This window comes from Pinus tabuliformis, chromosome 3_1 (genome assembly GCF_031772625.1).
Source record: "Pinus tabuliformis cultivar Carrire ecotype Pingquan chromosome 3_1, CPIR1, whole genome shotgun sequence".
NCBI classification, from domain to species: Eukaryota; Viridiplantae; Streptophyta; class Pinopsida; order Pinales; family Pinaceae; genus Pinus; species Pinus tabuliformis.
The window spans coordinates 369,304,371-369,320,690 of NC_142301.1; the positions used below are offsets into that span (position 1 = coordinate 369,304,371).

The 16,320-nt window shown below is 38.5% G+C and overlaps 1 protein-coding gene across 8 annotated transcripts in view; it reads right to left on the minus strand.

Annotated features, from left to right (window-relative positions):
• Positions 1-16,320, minus strand: part of LOC149187244 (uncharacterized) — a 212,433-nt gene that overhangs the window by 31,051 nt on the left and 165,062 nt on the right. For 2 of the 8 annotated variants that reach the window (XM_089411324.1, XM_089411323.1), the window contains exon 3: positions 13,297-13,617. The exons of 4 other annotated variants lie outside the window; for them this stretch is intronic. In XM_089411324.1, coding sequence (XP_089267450.1) covers positions 13,519-13,617 — 99 coding nt within the window. In that variant the 3' untranslated portion in view covers positions 13,297-13,518. 2 more of the 8 variants (XM_089411321.1, XM_089411315.1) reach the window with 2 other exon arrangements.

Here is a 16,320-nt window from a genome sequence, read left to right on the forward strand (position 1 = left end):
TGAGCCAGCTCTTCCCCCCTATTTTGAGCTCCCAGGTATGGAATTGAGATGGAGGGCTCCTGGGTTGAGGGATCTCTGGACAATAGGGTATCACCCCTATCTATTACCCATACGGTTGGAGATGATGCTCCCCCATCTTCGTCTTTTGCAAAGTATACCCCAGTTGGCATCATACCCACAAGTCGGGGTTGTTGGGATTGTCCCTCCCCGTCTGGCCAACAGGTTGAAGAGGCTTGGGGCATGTGATCCTTACCTTTTGATAAGTCGAGTATCTAGCCCAAGCTCGGATTATGATGCAAGTGTTCTACCACATGACTCTTGAGGGTCATTGATGGGAAGATCGGTAGGCAATAGGATGGGTTGAGATGTGCTCCCCTATATCACCTATTGCTCAATATGGGATTGTAGATGTTTAGCTCCCCCATGAGATTCTAGGTTGAGATGTGCTCCCCGATGTGATTTTGAGATGTGCTCTTCGATGTTGATGCGGGTCGTAGATTTGGCTCCCCGTTGAAGTTTCCCAAGTGGTAGCATTGGGCTCCCCGCTAGCAGTGATTTCGGGGGGTAGCAGTGGCTCCCCGATGAATAGAGGGTGGTAGCTTAGGCTCCCCATCGATGTCAAATTCTTCTTTTAGATTTGCGGATGTTCAGCATAAGAGCAAGGACAATCAAGAGATAAGCAAGAATAAACAAGAGATGAATTGAGATGAACAGTGACGATACGTGATGATGAGATGCTTGAGATTGGATATAATTTGATGACAAGATACACATGACATGATGAAGTTGGAATTCCCCCTAGTTGAGAGGGAGTGTTAAAATTGGCAACTAGGGCCAAATTCCACATTGAATAGCTCATTTGATGGAGATGATATTTTCATTGAATTCCTCTTTTTGAGAGGACAAAAATCGACCTAAAGATCATCAAATTTGGACAAGGGAAAGTGTATTTTTTAATTATGAGCCCACATGCGCATATTTGATTAGGTTGGCCCTAAAGCAGATTGGACACCCTTGTAAGGCTATAAATACAAGTGACCTCAACCTTATTTGGACATCATTATGAGACATTCTTCTATTCTCTTTCTTGGTTTTGGTTCGTACAGGTCTAAGGCAGGTTCGCAGAGGGATGAGTATGCTTGAAGGACAAATTGCAGGGTCCAAAGCTTGCATCTTTGTTTTAGGGTTTTGGGCCTCAGTCACAAGCATGACACAAGAAGATCTCGACAGTAGTTGCTCACTGCTCAGCTCATTTGTGCGACTGAAAATTTTCAATCGAACACCCAACACGTCTTCCATGCGACTAGCATCTAGGGTTTTTGAGTCACAGTCGCAAGCTTTCGAAAGGTTGATTTTGACTGCAATTGCTGGCTTACATGTTCAAGGGAGTGACTGAAGCATTTCAGTCACTTGCACATGTCCTCCATTCGACCGAAAGTTAGGGTTTATTTTTTCAGTTATCTAAAGTTTTTGCTCATTGATCGCAGTGTTCGGCAGTTGACCACACACAGTGACAATTCATTACAGGCTTCTGAATCAAGGTTTTGAGTATTGGCATGGTTGGGTTCATTTCATAATTGTTTAGTTGATTTTTGCTTAATAGTTGTATGGATGAAGACATGGATCATTCTACTCTCTTTTGTTGAATCATTCAATGACAATCTAATAAGAAGAAGAATTCGAAAGGGTTTTCCCCATAGTGGGTTTTGCCTTATTCTCTGACCAATCCTGATGTCTCTATGTGTGATTTTTTTTCTTCTATTGTTCATTTATGTTTCGTTGCATTGATGATGATGATATTTTTCTTTCTACATAGTTGCATATGTTGTTGAATAATGTTATGATGTTAAGGGGTGAATTTAATGTGTAAATAAAGAAATGCAATTATCAAAGCAAAGAATAATATAGCCCTAAGAAAAAATAACACTACTATGGTGGAGGCCCATGGCTCTCAACGCTCACCCTACAAGTGCCAACGTGGCCCTCTAAAGGGCTAGGACCTTGTATAGGGTGACCAAACCCAAAATGGAGACCCACCTGCAATCCTGCATAAGATCCAATGCATCCCCTTACCCTTGAATACAACAAATCATTAGAATAATAAAGTAAAAGAGCTTACAAACTATGGAATCAATGGGGCACTCATGGTGGCATCCCTTCCATAGTTGGCTTTGGCATGTACAAGTGTCTCCAAGCTCAATAAGGGGTTAATCAAGGACCCTGTTAGCTGGTTTCAACCTTTAAAGGGGGTGACATGTCCATGGTACATCCTTCAAGTGGTAGGTGGCAAATGATATAGTAATGGCACGGAGTGGGGATCAAGGGATTCATCTAGACCACATGTCATGGTAGAAGGGTAGCTATAATAAGGGAAGCCCACACCTGGGTATATGTGTGTTGGAGGGAGCAAATCATGGTACATAAGTTACCCTGGCCTTTGTTTTTCCACCCTTCTTCATATGCCTTTTGCCTTTGATTGATTTTTCTTCATAACTGCTCCGGCCCCAGGTGATGAGAGCATGATGTGTAGTATATGGCAATGGATACCCCCTTAAAGTGGGGCGGTTCATCGCCCACTAGGTGTTGGGACAATCATGGGTTCCTTAATGATGGAGGGGGCTCATTTAGGACCCATAGGAACCAGGGTGATGGTCATGGATAAGGGGTAGAGTTCATGTTTGGCTTTTGACCATGTGCTAAATTTGTATGTGTCAGCTATCTTTTGCATTTTGTGATACATTTCCTATTGAGAGTGGCCAAATTATGTTTTTCCTGTTTTTTCGATACATCAACCTTCAAGGCATCATTCAAGGCCTAACCCAAGGTGTGGACAAGGGGAGGGAGAGGTTAACCCTATGTCGACCCAATGGACACATGTGGACCCGGATGGGAAAAGATATGAATGGGGCTAAAATGAGTGGAAGGGAATGATGTATATGGTGTCGGGAAGTGAGACCATGCAACCAAAATTGGGATTTCCAACGTAGTGCCAACCCTAAAGCTAATGGCCAGTAAAGGAGATCCCATGGCACTAGGATACAAGGCTAACCATGAAATCGGGCAGAGGATACAAAAATACAAACCTAGCCCACTCTTTCCACCGAATCACCCCACCAATCCATGTCCAAAAGTGCCCATGGCAAGTAAGGAAATTACTCAACTATACCAATGAAAAGCCATACCTTCAGGGTCGAGAGGCCCACCTTCAAACATACAATCATAACAAGTGGGTGAGGGACCACATGGATGGCTGAAGTGGCAAAGATAATGGCACATCGAGCTATCTAGTGGATGCACGGGGCTACTGGCTGTCGGTTGAGGACCATTTAGGAGAAAAAATTTCTCCTATATACACTACCCATAGGTGGCGGGTAACAAGTACATCAATAAAATATTAATTATGAAGACCGACCATAGCTACAAAATTTAACACTCCCTCTTAATTAGGGAGGTATTCATAATGACTAGCAAGATGATCTCAAGTTGACAAATTCTCTATGGAAAGATCAAGATTAAGATAAGCATCATCATCAATATCATAATCACGAGCATCAACATAATCACAGTTCATCATCAAACAACTATGGATATAGTCTACGTGAAACACCAAAGGCCTCATCAATGATAAACAAGCTCACTCTAGATAGAGATTTGAACATGATGTTGGGAGATTCTCGCTCATTTGAGCAGCCTCTGACTATTCTCCAACCAAGGTCAAACTGACACAAGGAGAATATCCTCTATCGTACCATTCTTCAAACCAAGGTCAAAGTGACACAAGAAGAAAGTCTTCTATCAGATCATTCTCCAGCCAAGGTCAAAGTGACACATGAAGAATGTCAGTCTGCCAAACCATTCTTCAAGGAAGGTCATAAAGACATAGGAAGAATATCAATCCATGATGATATCTAATATGTCAAACCATTCTCCAACCAAGGTCATAATGACACAAGGAGAACTTCTCCAACCAAGGTCATAACGACACAGGGAGAATGTCCATTCATAATGGTGTCTAATAATCTCTCCCTCTCAATAAGAGAGATATTCACGACAAGCCCAAGCTTGTTTTGAAAGTACACAAACTTCCCCTATAAAGAGGCTTTGCAATAATATTAGCAATCTGCGCATCAATGGAGAAGTATTAGAGCTTCACAATTCCCTTTAGCACCATGTCTCGAATGAAGTGGTATTTGATCCCAATGTGCTTCGCCCTATCATCATGGCCATCACCAGCCCTTAATCAAGATAATCTTGCAAGTAACCTTTGAAGTCATGCTACTAAACTTTCCAATCCAACTGCAATATACTCTGTCTCTGCCATACTGAGTGTGACAGATGACTGCTTCATGCTCATCAAGAAATTATAATGGAGCCCAAACTGAAGCAACATCTTGATGAATTATTTCTATCTTCAACGCTCTCTTCCCAAACTAAAACTGCAGTTGTACTTCAAGTCATTACTAATTTTTCTAGGACCAACTATACCATGTCAGTACTCCAACACATGTTGAGCAACATTATCTTAGCTCAACCATGAACAAATTGATTCCCTTCATCACAGCTGCTTTCTAGTCACCCTGACTGGGTAATCCATCCTGCTCCCTCTGCCACTGATGTCATTGAAATACATCAATTATCAAAATCTTTCATTTCAAATCCAAACGTCAACTCCCTCTGAAACTAAAAGCAAGGGTTCCTTGACTTCTCTAAAGAAAATATTTTGGTCAATGCAACTTCCTCTAAAAAGAAAGCTCCTTTGCTTTCGATAGTCAACAAATCATACAAGATCAACCTTGATCCTATTAAATTTTATGATTATTCTATGTTGTATCAGTTACTTTAGCCCAATTTATCTTTTCATTAACAATGCATCCAATTATTAGCAATATAATCAATCATAAACGTAACCGAAGAAAGAACAATATATGCAGTGATAGAGAAGACAACAGCACAACCATAAGAGATAGCAAATTAGTCAAAGACCAGGGAAAAACCCCACAAGGGGAAAACCCTTTCAAATCTTCTTCTTTAGTAGCTCATCATAAAAATATTTTAGCAGTGAGTACAATGAGCCCAATACATATGATTTCCAAAGAATAATAATGAAATTGATCTACAGATCTGTTATAACATCAGAGAGAAATCCAGATCTACCAGATCACTAAAGTCAACTAAATCCAAGATGTCAAATCTTAGATATAAACTCTGGTCGCCCTCATAACAACTGACTATGTGCGACTGAAACTCCTTGGTGTCTCTCTCTATCACTGTATGCGAGCAACTGTGACTATAGGGTCGCTCTTAGGAGGTCATGATGCGAGCAACTGTGGCACTAAACAGCTAAGACCCAAAGTCGCTCCCTTACCATTGTTGTACGAGAGACCAAGATGTCAGGGTCGCTCCCTTACTAATACTGTGTGAACGACTAAGATGGCAGGGTCACTCCCAGGGCTACCTTGTGTGAACAACTGGGGATCGAAACCTTCCGATCCGCCTCTGAACCCCGAGTTGCTCTCACTGAACTGTCTCCGAGCGACCAGAGAGCCAGAGTCACTCTCTTGCCTGCTATGTGCCTGCAACCATGGACGAAAAACTTTCATTCTAACCGAGATCCAAAAAACGCTAACCCAGAGTGAACCTTTCGCCTGTAATTTCGAACCTCGTGCAAACTCCTTCCAATGATGGAATTATCAATAAAGAGAAGTATTCTATAAATTCTGCGTCTTTATTCCCTATTTGTGCATCTGTTATATTAGGTATGAATTTCACTTCTAATGCTTATATGATGCGTGAATATATGTAAATGTGTTGGTTAAGTGCACGCAAGTAAGAACATCTGTTTACGCGAAGCTAACTAAGATTTGTTAATAAGATAAGTAAGATACTTAGCTTAGTTTGGGAGATATCGCAGTTCGCTGCCCTAGCAGCGCGAAAGCATATCAGCCCCTGGTTAGGGCTATGCGGAAGCCGATTGTAACATTTCGCGAAGGTACTGAAGGGTAGAGCAAAGGGATAAGCAACCTGCGCGAAGGTAGGTATAGTTGGAATAAACCGACATCACATCCATCTCAAGGGTGTGGAAACTTGGTTCCAGCATCCCCCATACTGCTTCGGGTGAGACTTCAATCCACGCTCCACGGGCTGATGCCGAAAGGGCCAGTAGTGTAGGGATTTGTTTGGCTAACTAACGTTGAACCTGGGTCAGCCCCCCACAAGCCAACAATACTGGTGAATGTCAAGTTGAGCACTTTGTATATGCATTAAATCCTTGAACCAAAGCCATGGTTAGGATGTGGAAGCCATCATCAATAGCCGAAGCAGTCAAATGTCATTGTTATGCAGAGGAGCATCTGCGAATAAAAAGGGATGTCAAGCCAATAGAACCCCTACAACTAGGATTTCCAAGAAAGACTCCCTGGGACTGTGAAAATTTATGAATCTAGACACAGAAATCCTACTGCAATTACTAGTTTAGCATCTCCTATTTGTTATTTCATTCAACAAGTTATTTAATTTATAAATAGTGATGAAAAACACTACTGCAGACTACACTAACATACAGATCATAAACTAAAACAATAGATAAGACAAACACACAAGGGACACCGTTATTTTTGGACAACACGTCCTAGGAAAAACCCAATGCAGGAAAACAGGTGCAGCAGATAGAGGGTTTGTATTATTAAGCAAGCAGAATCTAAGTACAACAGGTGGCCTCTCACACCAACTAACCTTTCAGAGAAATCACAGCAGCAAAAAATACATACGAGGGTTTACCTCATTTTCCAAGTCACAACTAATCCACTGAGTGGCCCGATTCCAAAAAAAACTATGAAATCCCAGTGCACTCACTGCTTGGGCCAACGTCTTGCCTCTAGGAGACAGTGTCACCCCTTCTGCTGGATCGATTTGCTAGAGGAAGACTGTTGTTCAGCCTTCCCGGCTCAGAACCTCGCTTCTCCGGCAAAATCTCGAACTTCTAACGAATACTCTGCACTGCCACTACAAGAGATCTTGCTGAAGCAAACTCTTGCCTCTGTTGTAACCAGTGCATTGGTTCGGCCCCTTTATCCAACTCGTCTGCTAACATGTGCATGGTCTTCTTGGGTACGGTTGAACCAGCAACACACTGATGCATAGTGTCCATGTTGATCTTCAAGTGTGCGCTGGTGGTCATGCACATCAACTTTTCGAACTGTATGTTCAGCCCCAGTTGGACTTGCTTCTTGTCTTCACCTTGGTGAGTGTGTTGAATGGGTTGAATTGCATGCGTGCGCTCAATGACATGCATGTTGTTCGATCATTTGCATGCGATCAACAACACTACTAACCATGTTTGCTCTATGTCAGTTGCTGGGATGGATCCTTAACTTGTACTGGTGCAATTTCGTCCGTGAGTGCATGTTGTGCCCACTGTTGTCCCTGTTGCTGCTGCAACTCATTAGACTGTCTGTGCAGCTTCATGTTCTTCCTAAGTTGTTGCTTCAGCACATGCAACTCCTTCTTTGTTCCATCTTCTGCCTTCACGCGATCTTCATGTCGTGTCGTCACTTCATAGCCTGAGTCTCCAAAGTTTCTTTCATTATCAATGGATCTGTTTGATCTTGCAACTTTGCTCCGCATCTATGTTGTCAACAACCTTCCTCTTGCATTCGCTGCGTTCGCTACATTCGGTATGCTGCCATTAGTTGTGTTCATGATGTTGCTCATTGTGATGTTGTTGCTTGATGTCCTTGTCCACGAACAACTTGATGTCTTCGTGAGTAGGCAAGCTCATAGACACTTGATCGACTGCATCCCCAAGCATGCTTTGAACGGTGTCTTTGTCTCTGCTCTCCTGGAAGCCATTATACATGTACTGCTGAGAGGCAAATGAACACCTGCGATACCTGGAGACATGAAAACACTCATAGCAAGCAAGTCGAAAACTAGAATGAACATGAGAACTAACTTGCAACATACTTGGGTGAATGATCATGGAGGTTGCGCAATTTCGGTCGAGAGGTCGGGAAACCGACTGCACAAGGCACAGTCCGGGCTGCTGAGAGATTGACCGACTGCTGGAACTGCGCAATACACAATCTAGTCTGGTTGCTGACTGCTGGGATTGCGCAATGCGCAATTCCAGCTGGGAAGGATTGTTGGCCCAGGGAGAGATTTGCACAATTTCTTGAACCAAGCAGCCACTGTCCTCCAAACTGCGCAAAACAGTCCTGGAGGTCAGTGTTGGGCAGGAATTGAATTTGGAGAGGAAAGTGAGCCTTCCTTCCCCAGATTGCACAATGCAGCACAAGCTAGAACACATGTAAACGACAGCAGGCATTCAAAGAAATCAAACAAACAACACTCACACAAGCGAATACACAAAAAAAGACAAAAATGCAGCACAAGGAATGGGAAGCAAGCTTACCCCAAAACAGTTGAGTTGAATGTGCCAACTGCTCCTAGATGTGATTTGGGATGTCAGAGCTACAAGGTTGATGTGAGGAATGAGCTCAAAAGCGTCCAGTTAATGAATTTTGATAACATCGAGGTTGTGACGTGCATGCCACAAATCTAGGGGAAGCGACACTTGGAGGGAGGTTTCTTAATTGTTCCTTGCATGTAACCTCCAACTGTTAAACGTAGATCCCTGAAACAAGGGATACATTTGCATGTTGCTGTGGGAGAAACAGCCCATGCATGCAAGTCTGTTTTGTTCAGTCCCAGAGGGAACTGGTCAACTCAGCTGCACATGCAAGAGACTGCTTGACTGCTGTAGAAAAATGAGCATTTCTGGCTCGGAGCTGGGCTGGTTGCCCAGGAGATTTACACAATTTCTGGGCTAAGCAGCTGACTGCTACCCAGATTTGCGCAAATCCTACGCTGAACAGCGTGCTACTAGGAAAAATTTCCGCAAATCCTGCTGGGAGGGTTGGCTGGCAAGATTGCACAATCCTGGAGCCCAGCAGGCTGTCAGAAAGGATTGCGTAATTTCTGGAGGGAAGGCTGGTTTCCCTCCATAAATGCGCAATTTTCAAGGGGAAGTTGCTCAGCCTGCAACTAGACCAAGTCCGGGTGAGCAGCTTGTGAAGGGAAAAGATCAAATTGTGATCGACAGGCTGCCTTTGAGTAAGAAATACACTGAAGCTTGAGGACTTGACGAAGCAAGGCAAGTTGCTATGAAGGTTGGTAGGGAGGCTCCAAAACAGACTAAGGAAAAATTTTGGAGGGTGGTTGTAGCTGCTACAACATATTGATACGTGGATACCAATATGAAATATGTTATTTAAATGAACATTGTTGAATTATGGATAATAATAGGAAGTTTAGTAATTGATTAACCTTACTATGAAATCTAAATTATGAATTATGTTATGAATGAGAAATCTATAACTTTATTTCCTTTCTACATATTGACATGATCAATGAGATGGAGATAAAATAATGACTACATTTAATATGAAAGTTAACTTACAGATATATGGATTGGATATGACTAATTACGTTACATGAACGTAAAATATCAATTTCATAGATAGCAACATATGTGAAATGCATAGAAATTGTTATTTAAATCAATTTATTTTGAAGATATTAATGCATATGTTATAATATGTGGACAAGTGTTTACATTGCAGATAACATCGTTACCAAAATGACCATCGTTACAAACAAAATATGAATATTAGCATACATTCGGGACATCCATATAATAGTTATGTATGCATGGGCCCGCATGTAACGCACTATATATATATATATATATATATATATATATATATATATATATATATATTCTGACTAATATAGGGAAATGTCTAAATTAAAGTAATGAATTAATTATCGAAATAATTCCCTATCTCACCAGAATATAATCTATATATCAAATTAGATATTTGATACATATACCACTTTATATACATATATATGATAAATCCTTAGCTAAAAGAAAATGTTAATTTACATACAATTTATTTTGAAGATATTAATGCATATGTTATAATATGTGGAGAAGTGTTTACATTGCAGATAACATCGTTACCAAAATGACCACAAGATGACAAAAACCTAGAATAATTGAGGCTCAATGAGATTCCATGATAGGGTGTTGACCCTGGTCCCACTAGGAGAGGTGGAGGTATTACCCACTGTTTATCCTCCAAAACTTGGAGCCATGGGAGGGCTGTGCGAGTCACGCTCCTCTAGACGTGTGATGATGACTGTCGGATGCCTATTAGGAAATCAAATCGATATAGTCGACGATGTCATCCTTAAAAGTATATGAATGGTTAAATCAGTATAGTTAGTGCCATGGCATACTCCAGTATACTAAAGATAGGATGGGAGAGGAAGAGATTAGGAAGGATGGGATGATTCTAAAATAGCTTGGGGAACCCGGCAGGGGCAGGACATGACTATTATCGTTGTAAAATTATAAATATTTGAAACACGAATTTTAAGTGACCTTACAAAAAACAAAAAAATAAATTGAAACACAGTTTTTTCATAACTATAATAATCACTAAATAAACACTGATATACTATATAAACCCAAACTTTGAGACGAAGTTTTTAGAACGAGGGGTGTAAGTAATGACCCACCTATAATTACAAACAAAATATGAATATTAGCATACATACGAAACATCCATATGATAGTTACATATGCATGGGCCCACATGTATCGCACTATATATATACTGGCTAATACAAGGAAATGTCTAAATTAAGGTAATGAATTGATTATCGAAATAAATCCCTATCTCACCATAATATAATGCATATATCAAATTAGATATTTGATACATATACCACCTTTTATATATATATATATATATATATGATAAATATTTAATTAAAAGAAAATGTTAATTTTAATTTACAAATTATATTTAAATTAAAAATAATAATATAATTTAATTAAAATTATAAATTAATTAATTTATTAAAATAATATAAATCTTAAATCAAACGAAATCCTACTTACTCAATAAAATCTATGAAAATCAAATGAGATTTGATTTCATCTGAAGTTCCACATAATAGAAATAAAGGCACGGAGATGGGAGGAAGTCGGTGGGCAAAGAAATAAAAGTCGGAAGGGAATCTTGGGGGAAAGGGGAAGAGTGCAGGGGGAGGAATTTTCTGAGAAAGTCATAGACTGAGAGGAGCCTCAATTTTTCTTAAGTTTTTGGGCACGAGAGACCAGATTGCATCAATTGAAAAGCATTATGGAACTGAGTGCCTAGGTTGTACCCAGTTTGGCTGAGAGGTTTTGGTCTTTTGGTAGCGGGAGCAAGAGCAGGAGTAATTTTGAAGCATCTTCAACCATAGAAACCTAGGTAGGTACTCAACATCAAATTAATGAATTCTGGTATTATGAATTTGGTTAAACTTTAAAGTGGGTTCTCATATTCTTTTTAGAGTAAATATCTGATTAAATTATTTAGAGCCTTACATGTTAAATTAAAAAAAAAAAAAAATACCAATTGCAAGATACAAAATGCACTTTAAAGATATGCTCAAATAAAGATACGATCATTCATAATCATAAACATGTAAAGTAGAAATTTAAAGGACAATGGTTTGCAAATGAAATTAGATGAAACAAAGAATTACTTGCAAAAGAAGATATTGTACTTGCTAAATGTGATCCCTCAACAACAAAAATGATAACTTTGTTAGGCTATTCACCATAACAAAGTACATGAGATAAACATTGTAAGTAAATTGGAAAATGTTTTAAAATAAATGAGTTAGAATGATATGCAACTTAGCTAAGGTGAGATGCGAAATCTTGGTTAGTTTTTAACCCAAATGTCTATTCTAGGTGAGAGATTCTCCCTTCAACCTCTTACCAAAGGGTAAAGATTGGGGTGACTACAAGGAAGAGGGATTGAGAAAGAACTTGTCTCCATTAACAATACCCTTCCCCTAATCCTTACAAGTCATGTGTGTCTTCATTCCTACAAGGGGACAAAACCAACACTTTACCTTAGTACATACGAATTATAAGAATTTTAAAGGAAAATATTGGCCCTATTGTATTTATACAACCAAGTTTATGTTTGGAGGTAAATTTGAAGTGTGCAAAATCTAATCTAAAATTTCTAAATGGGATGCTTGGATGTTATTAGTGCTTGCAAAGGAAAGTATTGATACAAATGTCTCAAAGTAAGTGGATCAATTGCTCAAAATAAAATTGTATAAATGACTTCAATTTACCCCAAAATTACTCACAAGTTTTGCAAAAGTAAATGCCCTGTAAATATAAGCTTCATAAATGATCCAAAATTTGCAATTTTGCTCCAAGTAAATGCTTTAAAAAGATGTAACAATGAATAATATAATTAAAGACAAGTTAACATGAAGCATGTATAAATAAGCCATGTGAGTCAAAATGCCAAGTAAATGAAGCTAGACCAATTGAAATGTACCCAAAATTGAAAATGTTTTTAAGTAAATGAATGGTTACTAGTTTGCAAATTGCTTCAAAGTAAAGTGCTTCAAAATATATGATCCACAATCAAAGTAATAGATACGCATAAGTTGACATCACATAATGAGGCAATATACTCCAAAGACAAAATGCTTAACAAATGGGTCAAACTTGTCACATGAGACTTAAAGTATTTGTTTGCTCAAAGATTATGCATGAAATGCAAAAATTGTAATATACAAATACTTGAGAAATATAAAGCAAGTTGAAAATGAAATTAGATGTAGATGTTATGAAGTTAGATTAATGAACCATAAGAACATGTAAATGAACTAAATGAAAAAACTAGAAAAATAAGTCAATCCACCGAAGAAAAATCCTCCCTCTAAAAGAAGAGGTGGGATGTCATGGATAACTTCCCAAGCTCCCACAAGAAAACAAAAATTTTATTAGATATTACAATGAGAAATGAGAGCCTCTCTCTAGGCCTCAAAGAGCCTCAAGGAAATCTTTACAATATAATGCTTCAACTATAGACCTTCCTTGATCAAAACTCACTACCAATGAGACTTAGGAAAGTCTTTTCGAAATATGAAAATTACATACAAATTTCAGAATTTAAATGAAGAGAAAATAGCATGAAATAGGAGAAGTTAAGTCTCTCCTAAGGCCCACAACCTATAGAGAAAAAGGGAAGCATTTTAATGAACTCGGTGTAGCCCAAGAATAGGCCTCAAAAAGGCTCAAGGTCCCCTTGAAATCTGATCCCAATGCTTGTCAAAGGTCATGCAAAGAAGAGTTAGTAGTTTTGGAAGAGTCTCTCCTTTAACTTGATGCCAAAGTGAACTTGAATTTGCTCCTCAAAGGCTGCAAAAAAATCAACAAATTAGTGGAGAGAACATGCAAAAAAGAAAGCAATAATATACAAGACTAAACCAAGTCATGAGAGTGAAACTCCATGCTTTTCTAGTCTAGAAAATTGCTCTTAACTAACTTATCTAATCTTTGAAAGCTCTAGATTGAAAAGAAATATAAAATTTAAATTTGTAAATGATTCATGTAGATAATGGGAAAGAGAACTCCCCTCTTTCTTCTCTTTAGATAAAAGCCTTGAAGTGAAAATCAATGGGTCTTGAGCAATCTGGAATTTGGGAGCGAGTTGATTTATATGATACTTCTCCCACACCCAAAGGATCCTACACACAATTCAAACAAAATTTCTCTACACACTTGGAGACAAATACTAGTTTTCAAAAATAGATAAAGAAACACAATTGGTGAAATAAACTAACGATTCCTCCAAAAAATAATTAGCAATTTTACTCCTAAAATACTACTCCAAATCAAAGATATGTGCAAGATAGCTTGCACATATCAATCCAAAATAAATGGCAATATAAGCTAAGATAATTCAAATGCATAAGAAATTGAAGCACAATAACAATAAAATGGAAGGAAATTGTTGAAAAGTGTAACTAGGTTCGGTCTTCATAATGACATGTAATTATGATTTTATGAAATGTAAAGAAGAAAAATAAAATTATTGTATTGCTTGCTTCATGGGTTTCATGAGCAAGAGATTTTATTTTTGAGTCAAGACTCCCTTTGAGAGTCTTTAGGAATTATTTGTCATCTAGTCATGAAAGTATAGAGTCATTGTTATGTAATGAAGTCATGTTACAGTTTGTAAAAGGTCAAAATTGTCTATGTAAAGTATCCTCCAAGACAGTCATGTTATAGTTTGTAAAAGGTCAAAATTGTCTATGTAAAGTATCCTCCAAGACAGTCATGTTATAGTTTGTAAAAGGTCAAAATTGTCTATGTAAAGTATCCTCCAAGACCTTGTCACTTATCCTCTTCAAATCGGCCTACAACGATGGAAGAACTTGCTAGAAGAAGTCGGCCTAACTACTTGTGATCATGTTGGCCTAAAGGACATGAGGAAAGGTGTATATATAGCCACACTCGGCCTCACTTAGAGGCAAGCAACTAGACAAGCTATTTGATCAAGAAGAAGTGCGAAGGAGAGCCCAGCAGCAGAAGTGCGAAGAAGGATAGTAAAGGAGGTTTCTTCTAGGTATAGCGAAGGAGGTTTCTTCTCGGTATAGTGAACGATACTTTCTTCTGGGGTTAGAAACGATGAGTTACTTATGGGGATTGCGAAGAAGGATTCTTTTGGGGTCAGCAAAGAAAGGGTTCTTCTAGAATACTTGTTCTGCGTGACCGAGATAGAGATCAAGACTAGAGACTGAGATTCTCTAAAGGACGTCAGTAATATCATACAAATCAAGATTCTCTAGGAGAAGCCAAGAAGTAGTGTGAAGGATAGAGACCAAGTTTCTCTAGAAGAAGCCGAGGAGAGCAGTTCGAGATCAAGAAGAAAGTCGAGAAAGGGAAGAGGCAGAGCATCAAGGTTAGTGACAAGGTTCTTGGGAGGATACTAGAGTCAAGGGTCTTTGTCATGGCCTTGGTACTCATCAATTGAAGATTTAGAAGAAGAATTTTGATTGGGTTTTCCTCTCAAGAGGTGAGAGGTTTTGGCCCTGGCTGACAAGCTTATATATTGTGTCACTTGAATTTCATTGTGCATATTGGGAATTTTCTTAATGAAAAGAACACAATAATAACATAACGAAGAAAAGATTATAAGCTAAGAAGAAAAAGTATATCACAAGTAATTATCAAGAAAATAAATCTTTTAACTATTCTTGCCCTAGATTTCTCAACAAAAATCACCTCAAGATATCCAAGATAACGCCACCAATGATACCCCAAAGTCTGTCTTATTAGCAAAATGCAAGTGTACAAAATGGCAGAGTTTCCTCAAGCCCAATAGCTCATAACATGAATTCATAATGAGAGTTCACTGTTCACTTAAATAGAAATTTGGGAACAAATCTCAATGAAAGATCCAAGTGACAAATGGTATTGGAGAAGATTCCAATAAGAGAAATCGAATTCAAAGTGTAAAGCCAAGAAATGCCAAATGTGTAACAAAAGGGAGTTAACTCCTAACCATCAAGTCAAGAAATGTCACCTCAAATTAATATTTCCAATGTGCCATGTGTTGGAGCTCTTTGAGGAATTGTGTGGGCCTTCCATGGGAAACTCGTTGATCCATGGAGATGCCAAGTGTAGAGATAGTAGAGTTAAGTTGAAGACAAACCTCCAACAAAATCTCAATTTAATATCCATCAAAATATTCTCTCATGTGCATTTACTTCTAACCAAATCGATTTTCCTAGTCAGCAAATCGAATTATCTTTTTGTAGCAAAAAAATCGATTTTCCCATGTAATAAATGCTTTGATAATTTCAAGTGTCAAATCATCTTCCACTCGTCTTTTGACTTAACTCTTGACTTGAGATAATTTCCAAGTCATTTTTATGTCATTTTATCACATTTAGTGGTTTATTTCTCTCCATTTATTTAATTCCTGAGCTAATTTATTCCCACATTTTCCACTAAACTTAGGAAAAGTGGGTTTTGAGGGTCTAGAAATTATTTTTTACCCCTCAAAGTGTGTCATAGTAGAAAGTTGAGGGTGAGAGGTAATTTTGAGCACACATACCCCATACAGCTTCTCTAGACATCACTTATTACATTTTACATTCATAATTTATTCAAATTTTCACCCTGTGGTAATATAAAATATTAAAAAATTGACCCCTAGACCTATTCAAATTCCACGAAATATTACGAGTGATCTAGTATGGTAATATACAATGACTCTAGACACTATGACTCACCCAAGGCCTCACCATCAAGACAGACTCCGACTTTGGGGTTATGATTGGAGGAAAAAACAAAATTAATTATTAAGTCATTGAAAGCGCCTAATAATTAACCAAGTAAAAATAACCTCTCAGAGTAAACGCACTTGATGACAATGTCCCCAA